The sequence below is a fragment of the Coregonus clupeaformis genome, chromosome 29 (assembly GCF_020615455.1).
Source record: "Coregonus clupeaformis isolate EN_2021a chromosome 29, ASM2061545v1, whole genome shotgun sequence".
Lineage (NCBI taxonomy): Eukaryota > Metazoa > Chordata > Actinopteri > Salmoniformes > Salmonidae > Coregonus > Coregonus clupeaformis.
The window spans coordinates 60,505,666-60,525,249 of record NC_059220.1 but is presented as its reverse complement, the minus strand read 5'-3'; the positions used below and the strand labels follow the sequence as shown (position 1 = coordinate 60,525,249).

The 19,584-nt window shown below is 41.9% G+C and overlaps 1 protein-coding gene across 3 annotated transcripts in view; it reads right to left on the bottom strand.

Moving 5' to 3' along the window:
- Positions 1-19,584, bottom strand: part of LOC121545202 (ATP-binding cassette sub-family B member 6-like) — a 43,820-nt gene that overhangs the window by 3,189 nt on the left and 21,047 nt on the right. For all 3 annotated transcript variants that reach the window (XM_041855675.2, XM_041855674.2, XM_041855676.2), the window contains 10 exons: positions 16,827-16,948; positions 14,398-14,507; positions 14,118-14,183; positions 13,744-13,869; positions 12,664-12,740; positions 12,333-12,396; positions 11,810-11,895; positions 2,951-3,008; positions 2,560-2,664; positions 2,201-2,375 (listed from right to left, as the gene is read on the bottom strand). In XM_041855675.2, the coding sequence (XP_041711609.2) occupies positions 2,201-2,375; positions 2,560-2,664; positions 2,951-3,008; positions 11,810-11,895; positions 12,333-12,396; positions 12,664-12,740; positions 13,744-13,869; positions 14,118-14,183; positions 14,398-14,507; positions 16,827-16,948 (989 nt within the window). The remainder of the gene's footprint in view (positions 1-2,200; positions 2,376-2,559; positions 2,665-2,950; positions 3,009-11,809; positions 11,896-12,332; positions 12,397-12,663; positions 12,741-13,743; positions 13,870-14,117; positions 14,184-14,397; positions 14,508-16,826; positions 16,949-19,584) is intronic.

The window sequence follows — 19,584 nt, the reverse complement described above, 5'->3', positions numbered from 1 at the left end:
ATTTAGCCAGGACACCGGGGTTAACACCCCTACTCTCTCAAATTAATTCGATATGTTTTTGCACGATGTTCCAAATGCCTGTATCGCAAGACTCAAGGTTTTTATTTATTTCTGGTTTTTATGAGTGTTCTGTCTTTTTGGTCTCGTGTCCTTCGCGCCTTCTGTGTTGTGTACACCTTCCCACAGACAGCAAGTACCTCCCCCTCCCCCTTCCACTCACAACAACAAAATACAAAAGATAAACTTGCTATTTGCATTTGAAGTTTGGTCCAACAGAATCGGTCATATGGACACCGAAACGCTTAGACATTATTTTATGGTAATACACGAGAACTTAACCTTTCTAATGACACCCTTTTTATGTCTCAACTCCCAAAATGTAGAATAGAGCAGACCCTACTAAAACAAGAGTATCAAAATTAATGTTCAGTTTGTCACTCAGTTTGTACCACTAGCAGCATTTTAGCCACAGACTTATGTGTTAGCGGTCTATTCTGTGTTTTATAAATGTGCAATGAGAATAAAAATATGCATTTATATAATGAATTGGCAACTCGTTCTCATTCTGAGAAATAAGCATCTTCTCATCCAGTTAGGCCACTTGGTTTCAATATCTAAACAAAGTGAATAGGCTATGTTGTTCAAACAGTTGGAGGTAGGAGGGTGTATACATAACAGTTCAACTGTTCTACGTTGTTAAAAAGCAAATTGATACAAGTTAGCTAGACTTTAAATATAAGGTTTTGCTGGCTACTCACTAGCACATAGGCATGTGCTTGAGAGATTGTTTATGAGAACTGTGCTAATTTTCTATAATGCCTGCTACAAGAAAACGGTCATTATTAGTGGACGTGCATTTTGCTTGGTTCTGGTTACAAAAGGGCATTTTTATAGACAAACTTGAGACACTAGATGCTCGTCGAACATCCCATTCCAAAATCACGGGCATTAATATAGAGCTGGTCCCCCCTTTGCTGCTATAACAGCCTCTACTCTTCTGGGAAGGCTTTCCACTAGATGTTGGAACATTGCTGCGGGGACTTGCTTCCATTCAGCCACAAGAGCATTAGTGAGGTCGGGCACTGATTTTTGGGGGATTAAGCCTGGCTCGCATTCGCCGTTCCAATTCATCCCAAAGGTGTTCGATGGGGTTGAGGTCAGGGCTCTGTCTCCTGGAATCCACCAAACCCAGATTCGTCCGTCGGACGTGATTCATCACTCCAGAGAACGCGTTTCCACTGCTCTAGAGTACAATGGCGGCAAGCTTTACACCACCAGCCGACGCTTGGCATTGCGCATGGTGATCTTAGGCTTGTGTGTAGCTGTTCAGCCATGGAAACCCATTCATGAAGCTCTCGATGAACAGTTATTGTACTGACGTTGCTTCCAGAAGCTGTTTGGAACTCAGTAGTGAGTGATGCAACTGAGGACAGACGATTTTTACGCGCTACGTGCTTTCATCACTCGGCGGTCATGTTTTGTGAGCTTGTGTGGCCTACCACTTCGCGGCTGAGCCATTGTTGCTCCTAGACGTTTCCACTTCACAATAACAGCACTTACAGTTGACCGGCGCAGCTCTAGCAGGGCAGACATTTGACCAACTGACTTGTTGGAAAGGTGGCATCCTATGACGATGCCACATTGAAAGTCACGGAGCTCTTCAGTACGGGCCAATCTACTGCCAATGTTTGTCTATGGAGATTGCATGGCTGTGTGCTCGATTATATACACCTGTCAGCAACGGGTGTGGCTGAAATAGCCGAATCCACTAATTTGAAGGGATGTCTTCATACTTTTGGCCATGTAGTGTATTTATTGTGAATCACCCATAAATTTGAAAATAATCTAGATATGATTTTTTGGCAATATCGCACAGCCTTAACTCTTATGATAAGTGCCATGGGATCTTTAGTGAACACAGAGAGTCAGGACATCCGTTTAACGACCCATCCGAAAGACAGTACCCTACACAGGGCAATGTCCCCAATCTCTGCCATGGGGCATTGGGATCTTTTTTTAGACCAGAGGAAAGAGTGCCTCCTACTGGCCCTCCAACACCACTGGATCTCCCATCCAGGGACCGACCAGCAACGACCCTGCTTAGCTTCAGAGGCAAGCTAGCAGTGGGATGCAGGGTGGTATGCTGCTGGCTTAATCGGTGTCCAGGAAACCGTCAAAAGAGACGGTGGTATTTCCGTACCTTCTGGGAACGTCTGGATCTTCTCATGAATGTCTGCGGCGATAGCCGCCTCCTCCACTTCGTGGTCGCTGGCGGAGACGCGCCCGTAGCGGATGTTGTCGCGGATGTTGTCGTTGAAGAGGACCGTGTCCTGGGGCACCACGCCGATGTGGGCACGCAGAGACACCTGCTTCACCTGCACCCAGAAATGAAGAGTCTCAGAAGACACTAAAGCAGTAAAGGGTGAACCGGGGAGGCACTACCTGGACTTGTAAAACCCCCAACTCAAAACGCATTGAAAACAAAATGTTATAGATAGCATGTGCTCACAAGACAGATAGCCTGGGAACTATTTTCTTGCAACTGGGCAAATTACTCACCTTAGAGATGTCCTGGCCATCGATGCGGATGCATCCCCCCTGGACGTCATAGAAACGGAAGAGCAGGCGAAGGATGGTGCTCTTACCGCACCCTGACTGGCCAACCTAGGGACGTCCACACACAAACACACACAGTTGAGAAGCGAGAACAATCGACAGATCCAAACCATCACGACTGTTGAGAAAATTGTTTTTAGACGAGACTGACTTTATGACCAAAATTATCTTTATTATCTTTAGTATCTTATTTACACTTTGTAGTCAATTCTGACACTAGAGTAACTGTTTCTGACTCATATCGATGCCACATAGGCCGTTTTCAAAGGGATTTGTTGCTTTTTAAAGGCAGTTGCTCTTTAACCTCTGGGTTATGCTTGGAATCCAATCTTACCAATGCAACAGTATGGCCTGGCTGCACAGTGAATGATACGTCCTTAAGAATCTCCTTCCTTAAAAAAACACAGAAGCACAAAAAATACAACGTAATCAAAGGAGAACACTGGAACAACCACGACTATGATTATTTAACAAACTGTTTCTGAATCATTATCTGTGTATAGCCAGTGGTTCATTTGTAAATTGGGAGGTGCCTTAACAAAAAGTGAGCCGAGAGGGGGGGTGACCTGGGCGGCTCTGAAGGACGGAACACACGAAAGAAAAAAGAAATCACCTTTATAATAAAGCATTGCATGCATATCATCGCTTTGCGTGCTGGCATAGAGCAGTAGAGCAGTAGAGTAGAGCCGCTTGCAGAAGCTGCACACATGGGATTTTTTTTTTAAAGCCTAAAGTCTGGGAATTATTTTGTCTTTTATAAACGCATTTCATGCAATTCTACATAATTTTTGATGACTGGGGACTTTAGCAGAATCTTTTTTAATACCTCACAAATTATCGAAATGACAGGCTACTTTGACACTGACAAACAGAATCTGAGATCAATAAAAAGGACCTTGTGTTGAATCCATCATTAGCCTAGGCCAGGGATCATCAACTAGATTCAGCCACGGGCCGATCTTTTCTTGAGCGGATGGTCGTGGGGCCAGAATATAATTACAAATCATTTGTAGACTGCAAATGGACCGCAAGAAACCCAACCAGACATAATGTTTGACTAAAACATAATCATTTCAAACCTTGCGTTTGTATACGATCACGTGTCTCTCTACTATGCGTGGGAATACTTGGGAACACATTTCTTAAATTAAAAGATTCCCTGGTGTGTGGAGAGACACATATTGTAAAATATGAAGAAATTATAGTCCTAAAAACGCTTTCCAGTTTCACTGACTCACCCAATGATGCGCAGCTCACTCATCAGAGATGGCCGATGCGCTAGTGCCAAAAGCCTCTCTCTCTCTTGTTTTATTGTAAAACAATGCTGTTCGCTCAATAGGCCTATTTGGAAGTTCATAACATACACTGCTCAAAAAAATTAAGGGAACACTAAAATAACACATCCTAGATCTGAATGAATGAAATAATCTTATTAAATACTATTTTATTTACATAGTTGAATGTGCTGACAACAAATTCACACAAAAAGTATTAATGGAAATCAAATTTATCAACCCATGGAGGTCTGGATTTGGAGTCACACTCAAAATTAAAGTGGAAAACCACACTACAGGCTGATCCAACTTTGATGTAATGTCCTTAAAACAAGTCAAAATGAGGCTCAGTAGTGTGTGTGGCCTCCACGTGCCTGTATGACCTCCCTACAACGCCTGGGCATGCTCCTGATGAGGTGGCGGATGGTCTCCTGAGGGATCTCCTCCCAGACCTGGACTAAAGCATCCGCCAACTCCTGGACAGTCTGTGGTGCAACGTGGCGTTGGTGGATGGAGCGAGACATGATGTCCCAGATGTGCTCAATTGGATTCAGGTCTGGGGAACGGGCGGGCCAGTCCATAGCATCAATGCCTTCCTCTTGCAGGAACTGCTGACACACTCCAGCCACATGAGGTCTAGCATTGTCTTGCATTAGGAGGAACCCAGGGCCAACCGCACCAGCATATGGTCTCACAAGGGGTCTGAGGATCTCATCTCGGTACCTAATGGCAGTCAGGCTACCTCTGGCGAGCACATGGAGGGCTGTGCAGCCCCCCAAAGAAATGCCACCCCACACCATGACTGACCCACCGCCAAACCGGTCATGCTGGAGGATGTTGCAGGCAGCAGAACGTTCTCCACGGCGTCTCCAGACTATGTCACGTCTGTCACATGTGCTCAGTGTGAACCTGCTTTCATCTGTGAAGAGCACAGGGCGCCAGTGGCGAATTTGCCAATCTTGGTGTTCTCTGGCAAATGCCAAACGTCCTGCACGGTGTTGGGCTGTAAGCACAACCCCCACCTGTGGACGTCGGGCCCTCATACCACCCTCATGGAGTCTGTTTCTGACCGTTTGAGCAGACACATGCACATTTGTGGCCTGCTGGAGGTCATTTTGCAGGGCTCTGGCAGTGCTCCTCCTGCTCCTCCTTGCACAAAGGCGGAGGTAGCAGTCCTGCTGCTGGGTTGTTGCCCTCCTACGGCTTCCTCCACGTCTCCTGATGTACTGGCCTGTCTCCTGGTAGCGCCTCCATGCTCTGGACACTACGCTGACAGACACAGCAAACCTTCTTGCCACAGCTCGCATTGATGTGCCATCCTGGATGAGCTGCACTACCTGAGCCACTTGTGTGGGTTGTAGACTCCGTCTCATGCTACCACTAGAGTGAAAGCACCGCCAGCATTCAAAAGTGACCAAAACGGGGGGCGCTAGAGAGCGTGCTATGGAGTAGACGTGCATTGCTAGAGCTCCGCTCAATTTTGAAACAAATTAATATTTATCTTAACCTCTCACAACCTATAACTTCAAACAAATATGACAAAGGGAAAAGGCAACAAAAAAGGGGGCGCTAAACAAGATAATTGGAATGAGATAGACAACGAACCAATTTCAACGTCGCCGACCCACGAGGAGCTAGCTGAAGAGGCTAGCTTCCAAGAGTTCCCCACAGATCCTACTCAAAGTGACATACTGGCTGCCATAAACGCACTAAGCAAGAAGGTGGACACAAGGTTGGCTGATATCTCAAAGAGTATTGGGACTTTGGCCGAAACTGTGAAGGCAACTAAGGGAAGGGTGCACGAGGTTGAGCAGACGACAATCGATCACGAGGCCAGGCTACAGGACATAGAGAAACAGTGCGCAACGTTCAAAAATGACAACAAAACCCTGAAGGCCCGACTGGAAATGCTTGAGTCGCATTCAAGACGCCAGAACATCCGAATATGTGGGATCCAGGAGGACACGGAGAAAGGGAAACCCACTGAATTTGTCTCGGAGCTGATACCGGCATTGCTGGGGAGTGAACACTTCAAAACGGCCATCCTGATCGACCGCGCACACAGAGCACAGGCAACGAAGCCGGCCAAGGGCGGGCCACCAAGGCCATTCATTGTAAGGCTGCACTATCCCCACACCAGGGATCTCATCCTCAAGCTGGCTAGTCAAAAGTTCCCCCTTAACTACAACGGAGCCAGGGTGTCTTTCTACCCAGATCTTACCTTGGAGGTGAGGAACCAACGGAAAGAGTATGATGAGGTACGCAACAAATGCAGGGGCGGCCAACATCCGATATGGATTCCTCTTCCCAGCCCGGTTTAAGGTGACAGTCGAGGGATCAACACGTACGTTTGACAACGCAAAAGAGGCAGATCTGTTCTTGACAAGCAAGCTCCCCGGCTGAGGATACAGAACGGCTGTGCCAGCAGGCTGAATGGCCAAATACAGGCCAGGAATGTGTGTGAATTGAATTTCCGGCCTATGTCTTTTCGATCAGAAGATCAGAAATTGGGACTTATAGGATAGGTGAGATGTTGTGGCTAATATAGCATTGTTTGGCATGTCATGTTTTAGCGCCACTCACCCCCTAACATGAGAGTTAAGTTAAGTGTTATTTAATATTAGTTTATATGCGGAGCATCTATAGACGACCGAGTTAGTTCAAGCTTTATGTCTAGACACCCTAACGTTTGTGTGTTAGCCAAGGAGTGCTTCGTTTGGGGAAGTCACTCAGTAAAGGGACGGGAGGGGGTTGGGGTCTGTGTTTTATGTTCACGTTTATTAGTACAGGTGGCATGACAAGCTCCCTGCACGGCGGGACGTTTTTTCTTCTGGGTTTTGTATGACAGCAGCAATTTGCTTTAAAATAAGAAATGCCACATAGTGACCGAGCACAGAGTAGACCAGGTGGAATAAAGATAGTCAGCTGGAACTGTAATGGATTAGGGCATGTCGTGAAACGAGCTAAGGTTTTTTCTCATCTTAAATCACTGGGTGCTGACATAGTGCTTCTTCAAGAAACTCATATTAAACGCCCGCGCAGGCCAAGCTACGAGTCGGCTGGATCGGTCAGATATACCAGTCTAACTTTGATGCAAAAGCGAGAGGGGTAGCAATCCTGATAAGGAAAAACATTCCTTTTGTTTACTCAACCTCGATTTCAGATCCTAATGGTTGGTATATTATTGTGGCTGGTACACTGAATTCAAAACCAATAACCTTGGTCAATTTATATGGACCCAACTTCGATGATCCATTATTTTTTCAAAGGGTATTTAAGGCCATACCAAATATCTCGGATACAAGTGTTATTGTTGGAGGTGACTTTAACTGTACGTTAGACCCTCTTTTAGATAAACAGCTATCAAGGTCACTTCAACAATCAAATGCCAGTGTCTGTCTAAATACATTGATGACAAACCTTAACATTGTCGATATTTGGAGACTGACGCACCCAACAGACAGGGATTATTCTTTCTTCTCATCAGTTCATAAATCATATTCCAGAATTGACTATTTTTTTGTTGGACTCCAAACTAATCTCAGCAGCTGAGTCGGTTACCTATCACCCCATTCTAATTACGGACCACTCTCCTCTGTCCATGGTGCTGAAACTCGACAATATGTCGACAGGTCGGCGACCGTGGCGCTTAGACGCATACCTGTTGAAAGATGAGGCTTTTGTCAGTATTTGGAGGAGCAGATTGCCTTTTTCCTCAGTACTAACGACACGGGGGATGTTGACGACTCCACCCTTTGGGAATCTCTAAAGGCTGTGATTAGAGGTTACATTATTTCTTATACATCAGAGAGGAAGAAACGTGCCAATACTAGGCTGAGAGAAATTGAAAGAGAGTTAGGGGAACAGGAGAACGTTTTTAGGACAAATTCCTCGTATACAGTCCTTGAGAAGATCACAAAGTTAAAGTATGAATACAATACCATCCTTTCGAAACGGGTGGGCTCTTTACTTGCTAGAACGCAACAAAGTTATTTTGAACTGGGGGACAAACCACATAAATTATTAGCAAGACAGCTAAGGCATGTACAAGCATCTAGAGCTATTCACAAAATAAAAGACAAGAAGGGTAAAATAGTAACAGATCCGCAGGACATTAATAAATGCTTTGCACAGTTTTACTCAGAGCTATACCAATCAAAATGCGATGCTACTGATCCACAAACTATGGAACGCTTTCTCGCTGATTGTGAACTTCCTAAACTAGACAGGGGCAGCTGCCGCACTCGATGCAGGGATAACCTTAGATGAAATTAACACAGCGATAGCACAATTTCCAAACAGCAAGGCCCCTGGGCCCGATGGATATGTAATAGAATTCTATAAGAAGTACTGCGCTAGTCTATCTCCACTTATGCTGCGAATGTTTCAACAATCCAAAGAAAATACCAAACTCCCGCAAACACTGTATGAGGCTACAATAGCCCTGATCTTGAAAAAAGATAGAGATTCCATGGAGATGTCGTCGTATCGCCCCGTGTCGTTACTCCCCATAGAAAACAAGGTGTTGACAAAGATATTGGCAAACCGATTGAAAAAATATATTTCCGACATCATACACCCTGACCAGACAGGTTTTATCCCGGGCCGACATATATACTACAATTTGAGACGCCTTTTCAACGTAATGTATCATGATCATAAAGTTGAGGCAGTGGTAATAGCTCTTGATGCAGAGAAGGCGTTTGATCAGATTGAGTGGAAGTATATGATGTCGGTTCTGGAGCATTTCGGATTTGGAAAGGAATTTATTAATTGGATAAGAATTATTTATGCACACCCAATGGCGTCCGTGGTGACCAATCAGGAAATGTCGCAGTCATTCCGCCTGTTCAAGGGGTGCCGACAGGGGTGCCCTATTTCGCCTGCTCTCTTCGCTATAGCCATGGAACCCCTTGCTACGCGCATTCGGGCATGTGCCGATATAGCTTCTGTTAAAATAAAAGACACACAGCACAAAATTTCCCTATATGCAGACGATGTTCTTTTGTTTTTGTCCAAGCCTAAAACGTCTATTCCACCATTACTTAACTTGATAAACACATTCGGCTCCTTCTCTGGCTACAAGATAAACTGGCAAAAAAGTGAGATGATGCCAATATCACGGCCTGTGGATATGCAATTTCTGCAATCTACCCCGCTTAGAACAGTGAGGGACAAGTTCACAAGCCTTGGCATTGTAGTGACAAGAGACCTTGACCAGCTATTGAAAGTGAATTGGGACATGAAAATATATCAGCTTAAACAAAATATAGATTTCTGGAAAACTCTGCCTATTTCCTTGGTTGGTCGTATAAACGCTATTAAAATGGTTGTCCTACCCAGGTTTCTTTACCTCTTCCAATGTCTACCCAATTTCATACCACAAAGCTATTTTAAGAAACTGGATTCAATAGTAACTCCATTTTTATGGGATAACAAGGCAGCCAGAATTGCAAAGAAGCATTTATGCAAGTACAAGATAGAGGGGGGCTTTGGCCTTCCTCACTTCAAACTGTATTATTGGGCTGCTAATCTGAACATTGTGTCTTTCTGGAGGGAAAGTTTACCTGAGATGAGACGGAAGGATATGCCTTCATGGCTTTTGATTGAGCAGGCCTCCTGTCAACGTTCCTCACTCCCTGCACTTGTTAATAGCCCATCATATGTGAAAAAAGCCACTTATGACTCCAATCCAGTCATTTGTCATACTCTTAGGATCTGGAAACAGATTAGGGATTTTCTTAACATACCCACTGTGTACATAGACAGCCCGATTAGCCGGAATCATGCTTTCCACCCTGCAATGGATGATGTGGTGTTTTCACAGTGGAGGGAGAAGGGGCTCACAACAATTGGTAATCTATACATAGATGGTCAGTTAGCTTCATTTCAACAACTACAGGCAAAGTTCAACATGCCAACAACACATTTTTTTCAGATACCTCCAAATCAGGAATTTCTTAAGGACACACATCCCACAGTATGGCATGAAGCCAAATAGTCCTACATTAGATAGCTTGATCCTTGTCAAACCCCATTCAAAAGGGTCGGTCTCCAGACTGTATGATGTGCTACAGGCCCACATAGAGGTATCCACAGACACCATTAAAAGGGCTTGGGAACAAGAACTTGGTTCAGAAATCTCAAATGAGGACTGGATAGAAGCTCTCAGGAATATAAACCACAGTTCAGTGAATGCCAGACACAACCTTGTACAGTTTAAGGTGATACACAGGTTACACTACTCAAAAGTAAAACTGCATAAAATATTCCCGGACACCTCACCACTGTGTGAGAGGTGCAAGCAGGAGGAGGGGACGTTGTCCCACTTATTCTGGACATGCCCTAAATTACAGGCTTACTGGGCTCTCATTTTTGATTACTTATCTAAGGCCTTTGATAGAGTTCTAGCCCCAGACCCATTGATCGCTCTGTTTGGTACAGTTGATGGGAATAACCAGGAGGGGAAAGCTGTCTCTCTTTGTACTCTATTAGCCAAAAGGCTCATATTGCAATTTTGGAAATTGGAGACTGTACCTACCTTTGAAATGTGGTTACGGGATTTAGGGAATGTAATCCATATGGAAAAGATTCGATACAACACCTCCAATAGAAGTCCATTGTTTTACAAAATGTGGCAGCCGATACTGGATAAATGGTCTAGTCCCGCTTCATAACTGGGCTGACGATCTGCTGCTACTCTGTGCTGTACTCCACTCAATATTTATTTTTGGCTGAACTACACTGCTTGTAATGACTATATGCTGTCTTCTTATACACGTACCACCTAATAGGATTTTGTTTTATTTTGTGTATGTGTGAGTTAACTTTTGTTTTGTCCTCTAAACTGGCCATCCCATCCAACAGTACAATGAATGTCATTGTTTGTATTGCTGTCTCTTTTACTTTATTTTTATTGGAAAATAATAAACATATTATAAAAAAATAAATAAAAAAAAGTGACCAAAACATCAGCCAGGAAGCATAGGAACTGAGAAGTGGTCTGTGGTCACCACCTGCAGAACCACTCCTTTATTGGGGGTGTCTTGCTAATTGCCTATAATTTCCACCTGTTGTCTATTCCATTTGCACAACAGCATGTGAAATTTATTGTCAATCAGTGTTGCTTCCTAAGTGGACAGTTTGATTTCACAAAAGTGTGATTGACTTGGAGTTACATTGTGTTGTTTAAGTGTTCCCTTTATTTTTTTGAGCAGTGTATTTGGTAGCCTACAGACAGGTTAGTCTTCTCTTTTCAGTAGAATCTATTTTCTTTCCAACCGATGTTTTCATACATGCTGTTCCCGGATGCAGGCATGCCTTGTGATTGGACTACACACAATCCACAGCTAGGCACATTTTTTTTATTATAAACTACTGATCCTGTGGCTAAATTATAGGCCTACTCCTGGTATAGTATTCTGAATTATTTAATTTATCTCTGAATAGACAGCAGTAATTCTATAACTTTGGCAAATGTATTTACATTTATCTGGGGTGCTGAGGCACCTCCAGAACCCTTCCCGGGGCTATGGTTCTATAAGGAAATAAATGAAGTGCAACGCTGGAGAGATGAGAGTTGCAGGCTCATGTCTATCAGAGCAGACGAGGGAGAAAGCACGCCTCACTCACACACACACACACACACACACACACACCCACAGCAATGGCCACACGTTGGTCTATACAGTCTATAACGTTGCGCAAACCATAAACCTGGGCCGGACCAACACAAATCAATTCTTAGAATATCAGGCATGTTTTCACATTACAGTTTTTAGGGGGTATGAGAATTACAGAGGAGGCACATTGAATTAACTGATTGATTTTATTATAAACAGTCCAAAATTGAGAGGTGCCGGATCATTAGTCCAAACAAGACCTAAAAATAATTCTAAGAGATCTAAGCCAGGACTTACCCGTCAATGTAGTTAAAGTACACATTCTCAAACTCCACTTTTCCCAGTTTATAGAGAAGGTTCCCTGCATTCACCACGTCCTTCACCTGAAGGGAAATCAAAAGTAAATCTATTTTTACTAAAAAACGATTTCCCATAATGCAGTGCAAATAAATCCTGACAGACACCAAAATGCTGGTCATTGACTCTCGCGTAATTGTCAGCTGCTCGATTAAGTTCTGGGTCCATACATGTTAAGAGAAGAGATCAAATGCTAGAATGAGGAGCGGAACCGAAACAAGGAGCTCCACCCTCTCTCTTCACAAGTTACGGGCCGAATGTCTACTCAACTTCTGAAATTCGAAAGATGCTAAGACCTGCGAAATCGTGATTTGTCCAAATAACCAGTGTCGAAAAACCAAACACTGGAACAACTACTGCTCGTTATCCTACGCATCCCAATCTCTCGGTTTACACGCAGAATCTTCCCACGAGAGGTTGGTCATCATCAACATTAGTCATCGACAACCAATTTCAAAATTACCTCCTCTTCCTCGGCAAAGAGCTTAAACATGCTCTCCATGTCGATGAAGGACTTCTGGATTATTCTGTGGAGGAAGAAGTCGTATGTATTATACAGAGCCCGTTTTGCATTATGGGTACTGTAATACATGATGCTATAAACAATGCCTTTCATAGATCTGTCTCAATAGTCTAGCTTCATTTGCTTGTGTCTTTCCTGATCTAGTAAGACAATGTGGAAGCAATAGGGTGGAAACATATACAGTCCATTTAGCTATAAGTGATTGACATAAAGGAGACTAGGGAAGGATGTAAGGAAGTATAATTGAAACCCAGCCCATAACAACTCTAACCTGTAGTAGGTTCCAAACCAGTTGAGAGGGGTGTAGAGCTGAATGATGTAGGTGCCAAAGAGGATAAAGTCTCCTAGCTGGGGATAAAGGGAACTAGCCTGGTTAAATGTATCATAATAACACTTCATACACCACATTTATTATTAAGAAAAACATGTAACATCACTCACTGTTATCGGATTTTCTTTAGCAAAACATTTTCAAAGCATGAAAACATAGCAAGGCTGCATGGCCTTGTAGTGATGCAATACGTCTGTGTTATGCATTTGTATTGATTTTGTTTGTCTGCAAGGCAAGCTGCACAAATAATTTCCGTATTAGAGTACAATAAAGTTTTCTAATCTAATGTAGGACAGAGCTGAAAAACTGCGTAGCAGAGAAAAGTGGCGTGAGATTGAAGTTCTGGGTTCATACATGTTAAGAGAAGAGATCAAATGCTAGAACGAGAAGCGGAACAAGGAGCTCCACCCTCTCTCTTCGCAAGTTATGGGCCGAATGTCTACTCCACTTCTGAAATTCAAAAGATGCTAAAACCTGCGAAATCTTGATTTGTCCAAATAACCATTGTCTAGACTCTAGGCCCTTAACATGAAGTTGTAAAATACTGAACTCCCCTTTTAAATGGTTTATCATCCTGAAAGTGTCTGCTTAACGAAAACCAAACCATGGATTACAGTTTGTCCTGGCTCATAGACTATTGTCAGGGTGAGGAACCATGTTACATTCATTTGTAAAATACTGAACTTCCCCTTTAAGAGTAATTCCATGTCATTTCTGCAAGCCATGACACCCACCATCTCAGATTTTTCTGAAATCGTTTCTGTAGTTAGTATATTTATTGAAGATTATATAAATCCTATAAATTAAAATAGTCAATTTGGGTGCAATCAATTAGCTTAATTCATCCGAGATCAAATAATATATTTAAACAAAACAATGTTTCAGGAATGCTAATCTTATCTGTTTCAAACTAAAGAAACGATTTCAGCACAATCTGAGATGGTGGGTGTCAAAATCCTCTTTCTTCCGCTTTTCGAGGTGGAACGACCCTTAAGCCAGCAAGCACTCTGAGCTCAGTACCTTAAACTTGCCCTCCTGGACAAAGTAGGCACAGAGCAGTGAGCCTGTCAGTAGGCCTGAGCCGATGATCAGGTTCTGGGTCTGGTTCAGGAAGGCCAGAGAGGCTTGGGTCTTCCATTCTGAGATCTAGGACGGGAGGGGACAGACCGCAAATACAACATTACAATCAATAGAGTTATAGCCTGGTCCCAGATCTGCTTGTGCAGGGGGAGAGAGAGAGAGATGTACAGAGGGAGGGTCTGGAGAAGCTCTAACTATGCATCTCAGCTGGTCAAACACATCTACCTGAATAAACAAAACAAGCACTCTGGTTTAACTTTACACAGATTTACATTCTCAACTCTTCAGCGTTTGGCATCTATGGTCTAGATTACCTGATACTTCAGGATGGCGTCCTCAAAACGGTTCACTTCATAATTTTCTGCGTTGTAGTACTTCACCTGTTGGAAAAACGTTACAATCGCAGCCATGAAGCAACTTTGAAGCTGCAAAATGTAATATGTTTGTGGATAGCTTCATGTGCCAGGTAGGGATTCTCGATCGTGTTCATTAGGTACTTAAACAGGGAGAGACTACCTATACATTTTCCGCTGTGTGCCCTAATGAACACGACCCAAGTATTGAGGTTATAAGTCAATGGGAGCGTCTCCGTACCGTCTCAAAGTTGAGCAGGGAGTCCACTGCCTTGGACTTGGCGTTGTTGTCCTGGGTGTTCATGTCTCGCCTGTACTTAGTCCTCCATTCCGTGATGATGATGGTAAGGGCTGGAGCGATATATTGATGGACCATTATGAAATATTACATTGTTATTACCAGGGGTTGGAACCGGTTCAGGGAACAGAACTAAAAACCGAAAGAACAAAAAATGAAGAACGGAAACAGAACTGGGAACGAAAGTGATCTCTAGTGTTCCAGAATATAACCGTTCTTTTTTAATCTTGAGAACCGGTTAATAATGTTATTTTTTGCTAATTAACTGCTAATGTGGCTATCATAAAGAACTACAAATGTCATGATCTGGACGAGACTGCTGAATCGAAGCAAAGGTAAGAATCTCTGAATTAACTATCGAATGTTAGCTAAATTGAGTAATGAATAAATTGGCAACATTTCTTTAAAACTGACAATTCTGTGAACTGTCTTGTGTAAGTTTTAAAATGTACACAATACCTGTTAGCAAAGGTGTCAGCTAGAGATGACCTGCAGGAGTTTGCAGGGATTTGTAGTCTTGTATGATGTCTACTTTGATGCTAATTAGCATTTTCGATTCTGAGAGTAAATAGAGCTGAATATATTGGCTTTTTTTAAAACTTAGGTTTATTTAGTAAATATTTTCTTAACTCTTATTTTCTTAAAACTGCCTTGTTGGTTAAGGGCATGTAAGTAAGCATTTCACGGTAAGGTCTATACCTGTTGTTTTTGGCGCATGTGACAAATACAATTTCATGTTAATATTGATAAAAGTCACCTTGTCCGAGGGAGATTTACATGGTTATCAAAACGTCACGCCAGGGTAAGCCTACACGAAACACAGCCCTTATTTTAAGTGTTTCTAAAACTCCCTATGGGAAAAATGAATGGTGGAAAAACAATTGGAACCATTTCCCTGTTTGACCGCTAGGTTTATGGGTATTATGACACCTCCACTGTTGGACTCTATAGCCTAAGCACATTCCAGTTCATGTCATGTTATGATGTTCAGCAATTCAAGCAAAGCACCCTCCATGTCCACCCCTCTCTCTCGCACTCTCCCCACCGGTGAAATTTCAGTCGCATCTCGCGCCTGCACTTATCTGTAATGTAAATCTGACCAATCAAAAATGTAAACTACTAGCTGACATTTAACAAAAACAATTCTCAAGTGTCATTTTTCATGAAATGTACTCTTAAATCACTGAGATTAGGATCTGTACTTATCTATTTCATAATTATTCATATGTTTTTTTATCAGATATTATGCATTCTACCTCAATTTCTACAAAATTCACATTACCACAACAGTTCAAAAAAGTAATAAACAAATACATTTCTAATATTATTTATCATTGCTCCCATAATGAAAAGGTCGGAGTTAAACATAACACTGAAAATATACTGAACACTAAAATAAAATTATAAAATAGAGAAAAAAAGAAAAAGACGTTTTCCCAATTTGAGCTTTTTAGCCATTACGGTAATGAGAAGGCCAAGTTGGGTAAAGGGGGTGTTTGAGAAGAATAACCTCATTCTGAAGGTATATAAGTGAATAAATTAACTTAACTTCAACTACTCCTCTAGATGATGCATCATGGGTGAATACAACTTTATTTAAAAACAGAGTTTTTACAGGAACTTTAAAAAGTGTTTCGGCAATGAGACATGTCTACAGACACTGTTTGTACGTTATAAATATTATAGTTTAATGTAAACTTCAACTAGTATACCATAGGTTTTTCTAAAGTAAAATTGTATAAAATGACCCAAGAATTTAAATTAATTTGGAGTGTAAATCTATACAATTCTGGCGAAAATGTAAAATGTATTTAAAATAAGACATTTTGCCAAAAACAAGACATCTTAGACCTTAGAATGATAGTTGATTTTTGCAGAAGCATCATGGTTTTGTAGCTCAATTTGCTACAGACATGTTTAAAACTGGTTTCATGAGAATCAACTCTCTATCCATGCTAATGAGTCAAGTAAATTAATGAGCTATTTTGTAAAAACGACGTTGATTTCACAGGTTAAAAAAAGAACGAAAAGGAACTATATGAACAGTTACTTTTTTGGGGTTCAAACAGGTTCAGAAATGTATTTTCTGGTCAGAACACTGGAACAAAAGAAATAGGGGTTCTGTTCGAAACTGATGAAAAATATTTTCAGTTCCAACCCCTGGTTATTACCAGACCTCGGTCATACTGTTCGTCACATACTTTCAAGTAGGCTTGATTTTGTTTGGAGTTGATTTAGCTTACACTTTTGGGACTACTCCATTGTTGCAGCTCAAGTAATTGAAAATTACATCACATATTTGACTCAGATCAGATTACTATTATCTTATAAAAACAACTGAATTAGTTCTGGAAAGGAGGCCTTGTACTCACTGAGGTAGAGGAACATGCAGACGAATACGATGAGTCCGAACCAGGCGTTGAAGTAGGTGATGAAGTAGATGATGGAGATGACGATATCTGCGATGGTGGGGAAGATGCTGAATACAATGTAGCTGTGGAGAGAGAGAGAGAGGGAGGCCAGGTTTACCGACACAGAAAGTCAGACATTCAGACAAAGGAACATTTACAGACTGCCCAGAGGTTAGGACGACACCAAGAAACTAAGACATACTACAGGGGGATGGATCATAGTTACACAGTCTGGCAAGTAGAAATGGAAGGTGGAATCAATTTTAAGGTGGAAAAGAGAACAGTTTAGGCTTAATTGCTCTTTTGTAGGATAGAGGAAGCAGTATCTAAGCTTTGAGGATAAAGTAAATTAGACCTAGATCAAATATGTATGTAAAATACTTTCAAACACTTGAGCTGTGATTGATACAGTTAGTCTGGTACTATGTAGCCAATGGAATAGTCCCACAAGGGCAAAGCTAAGGCCAAGCTAAATCAAGCATACCTCAGACCATTGTTCCCTCAAATATGTTTTGGCACTGAGCAAATTTCAGGTCTGCTAAGCGTAAACTTGAACATTGTGAAAATTCTGTGCAACTTCCGGCGGGGGTTTACTGTGAACACTGAGGCTGTACATACTTTAAGTTAAAGTTAACAGTGGTCAAGTAGGCTACTGTGGCTATTAGATCATAATGTAGGCCTACCAGTGCCGTATCGTCAAAAACAATGGAGAAAATGTATCCCATAACATTTTAACATGGAAATAACTGTTCTATCATTCAGCCTACAGTAGCAGCCAATGTGAGTTGTTCAATGTAGTCCTACATTCCATAACACTTTTGAAAAAAAGAAAACATGCATGGCTTGACATTAACCTGTTTATCCACTTGTCCTTCAGACACGGAGGGGACTGAAAATGTTGTTGTGGTGTTTGATGCAAGAAACCACTTTACAAAATAAAATCATTATTCCCATACCATTATTACAGAGAATCAGACAAATTATGCTATCCTCTGCATATTGGCTACTTAGCTTTTTCAAGCAATCACTCCCCCATTGCGGACTACAAATGATTTATAACTGGGCTAATAACTCACTCACTAGCAAAGGATATGAACAAATATGCACAGGTGGCTACATGTAGCTCTCGCTTTGATCTCAAAACAAGCGTATCTACTAACGACCACTCATGCTGTAAACACAGTCCAGTTCAAAGTGAATGGCACAGGTTCCATATTTCCATATATGGCAATGGTCTATTTGCATATAGGCCTACTGCAACTCTGATTGGTTATGGCGCACCGGTCTGTGTATAGAGTACGGGCCTGAGTCTTGCCTGTCAATCCGATGCGTTCTCCCTACAACAAAATCTCTTGGATAGTTTGTTTTGTTTCGGTATGTTGCATTTAAAGTGGCTAATATTGCGTTGATTCGATCGCAATTACAACAGTAAAAGGAAAACATTGGTAGTGTTATCTTACGGGGGAAACTCTAGAAAGTTGGGTGAAGTTCAATATGATATGATATTTCTTCTGCGCAGCAGTCCCGGGGGAGCTGCGCGCCCATCTTAGAGGGAACATTGCCTCAGACAGTGTTTGACATATCCGACCAGTGTCTGAAAGTAATCATTTGTAATATACGGCAGGTGAGTTTCCCTCTTATAATGGGTGTGTTCGTAAATTCAATCTGGAGTGCCAGAGTGCACTCAGAATGCATTGTCAGATTGTCTCTTCGTAAATTCAGAGCGTTTCGCTCTTAGAGCGTTCAGAGCGCACACTGGATGCTCTGGCCGAGGGTTGATCCGAGCATTCTGACCTCACAACGGCAGTCAAGCACCCAAGCTAACTGGCTAACATTGGCTAGCTTGCTAGTTACTTCCAGACACAAATGAGAGAGAATCTCACTGACCATTTTACTCACCCTAGCAGAGCTGGTTAGGGTGTTTTCATGTTATCCAGAGCATTGGTGACTGTAACTGTGCTGCTGGCAACAATTTAATTATGCTTTTTTGCCGACGTTTACTGACACCGGCCATATTCAACGGGTGTTGAGCGTTCGTAAATTCATCAGTTATTCTGCGCTCTGGCACACTCAGACGAGAGTGCTCTGAAATCGGAGAAGATAGCCAGAGTAAATTTACGAATGCACCCAACATAAAACGCTTAGAAAAATGCTATATAACTCCAACACACGCACGCACACAAACACACACCAGACCTGGGCAGAAAGTTGTTTATTTAAAAATACAAACTTTTCAAATACTCTATCTAGGTAGTCGAATATAGAGTTTAAAATATAGCGTTTTCAAAGGCAATACTTTTCTTTGATATTCAAATACAGGTCTAAAAAAAACAAATAATATTTGAAAGTATTTTGAATATTAAAGGTATTTGAATATATGCAAGTTAATTGAAAGCCAACTAATATTTATTTGATTGCTGCCAAGTATTTGATGAAGAACCAAAAACTATAACAGTTAATTTAATTAGTCTAAATATATAATATTAGCACGTGGTTTGGAGGACTCTAAGATATGAATCTTAATATATAGCCTGGAATTAAATATGTGAGGGACATGGAATGATCTCAACATTAGAGTAGACCACTTTTGCAGCTTCAAAATGACTAACATATATATTTTCATAATGAGTGCGGCATAAGGTAATACATCTGTAGTAACCTTGTGATTATTACAATAGCAACATTGTTGCAATTTAGGACTTTGCTTTATAATTGCATA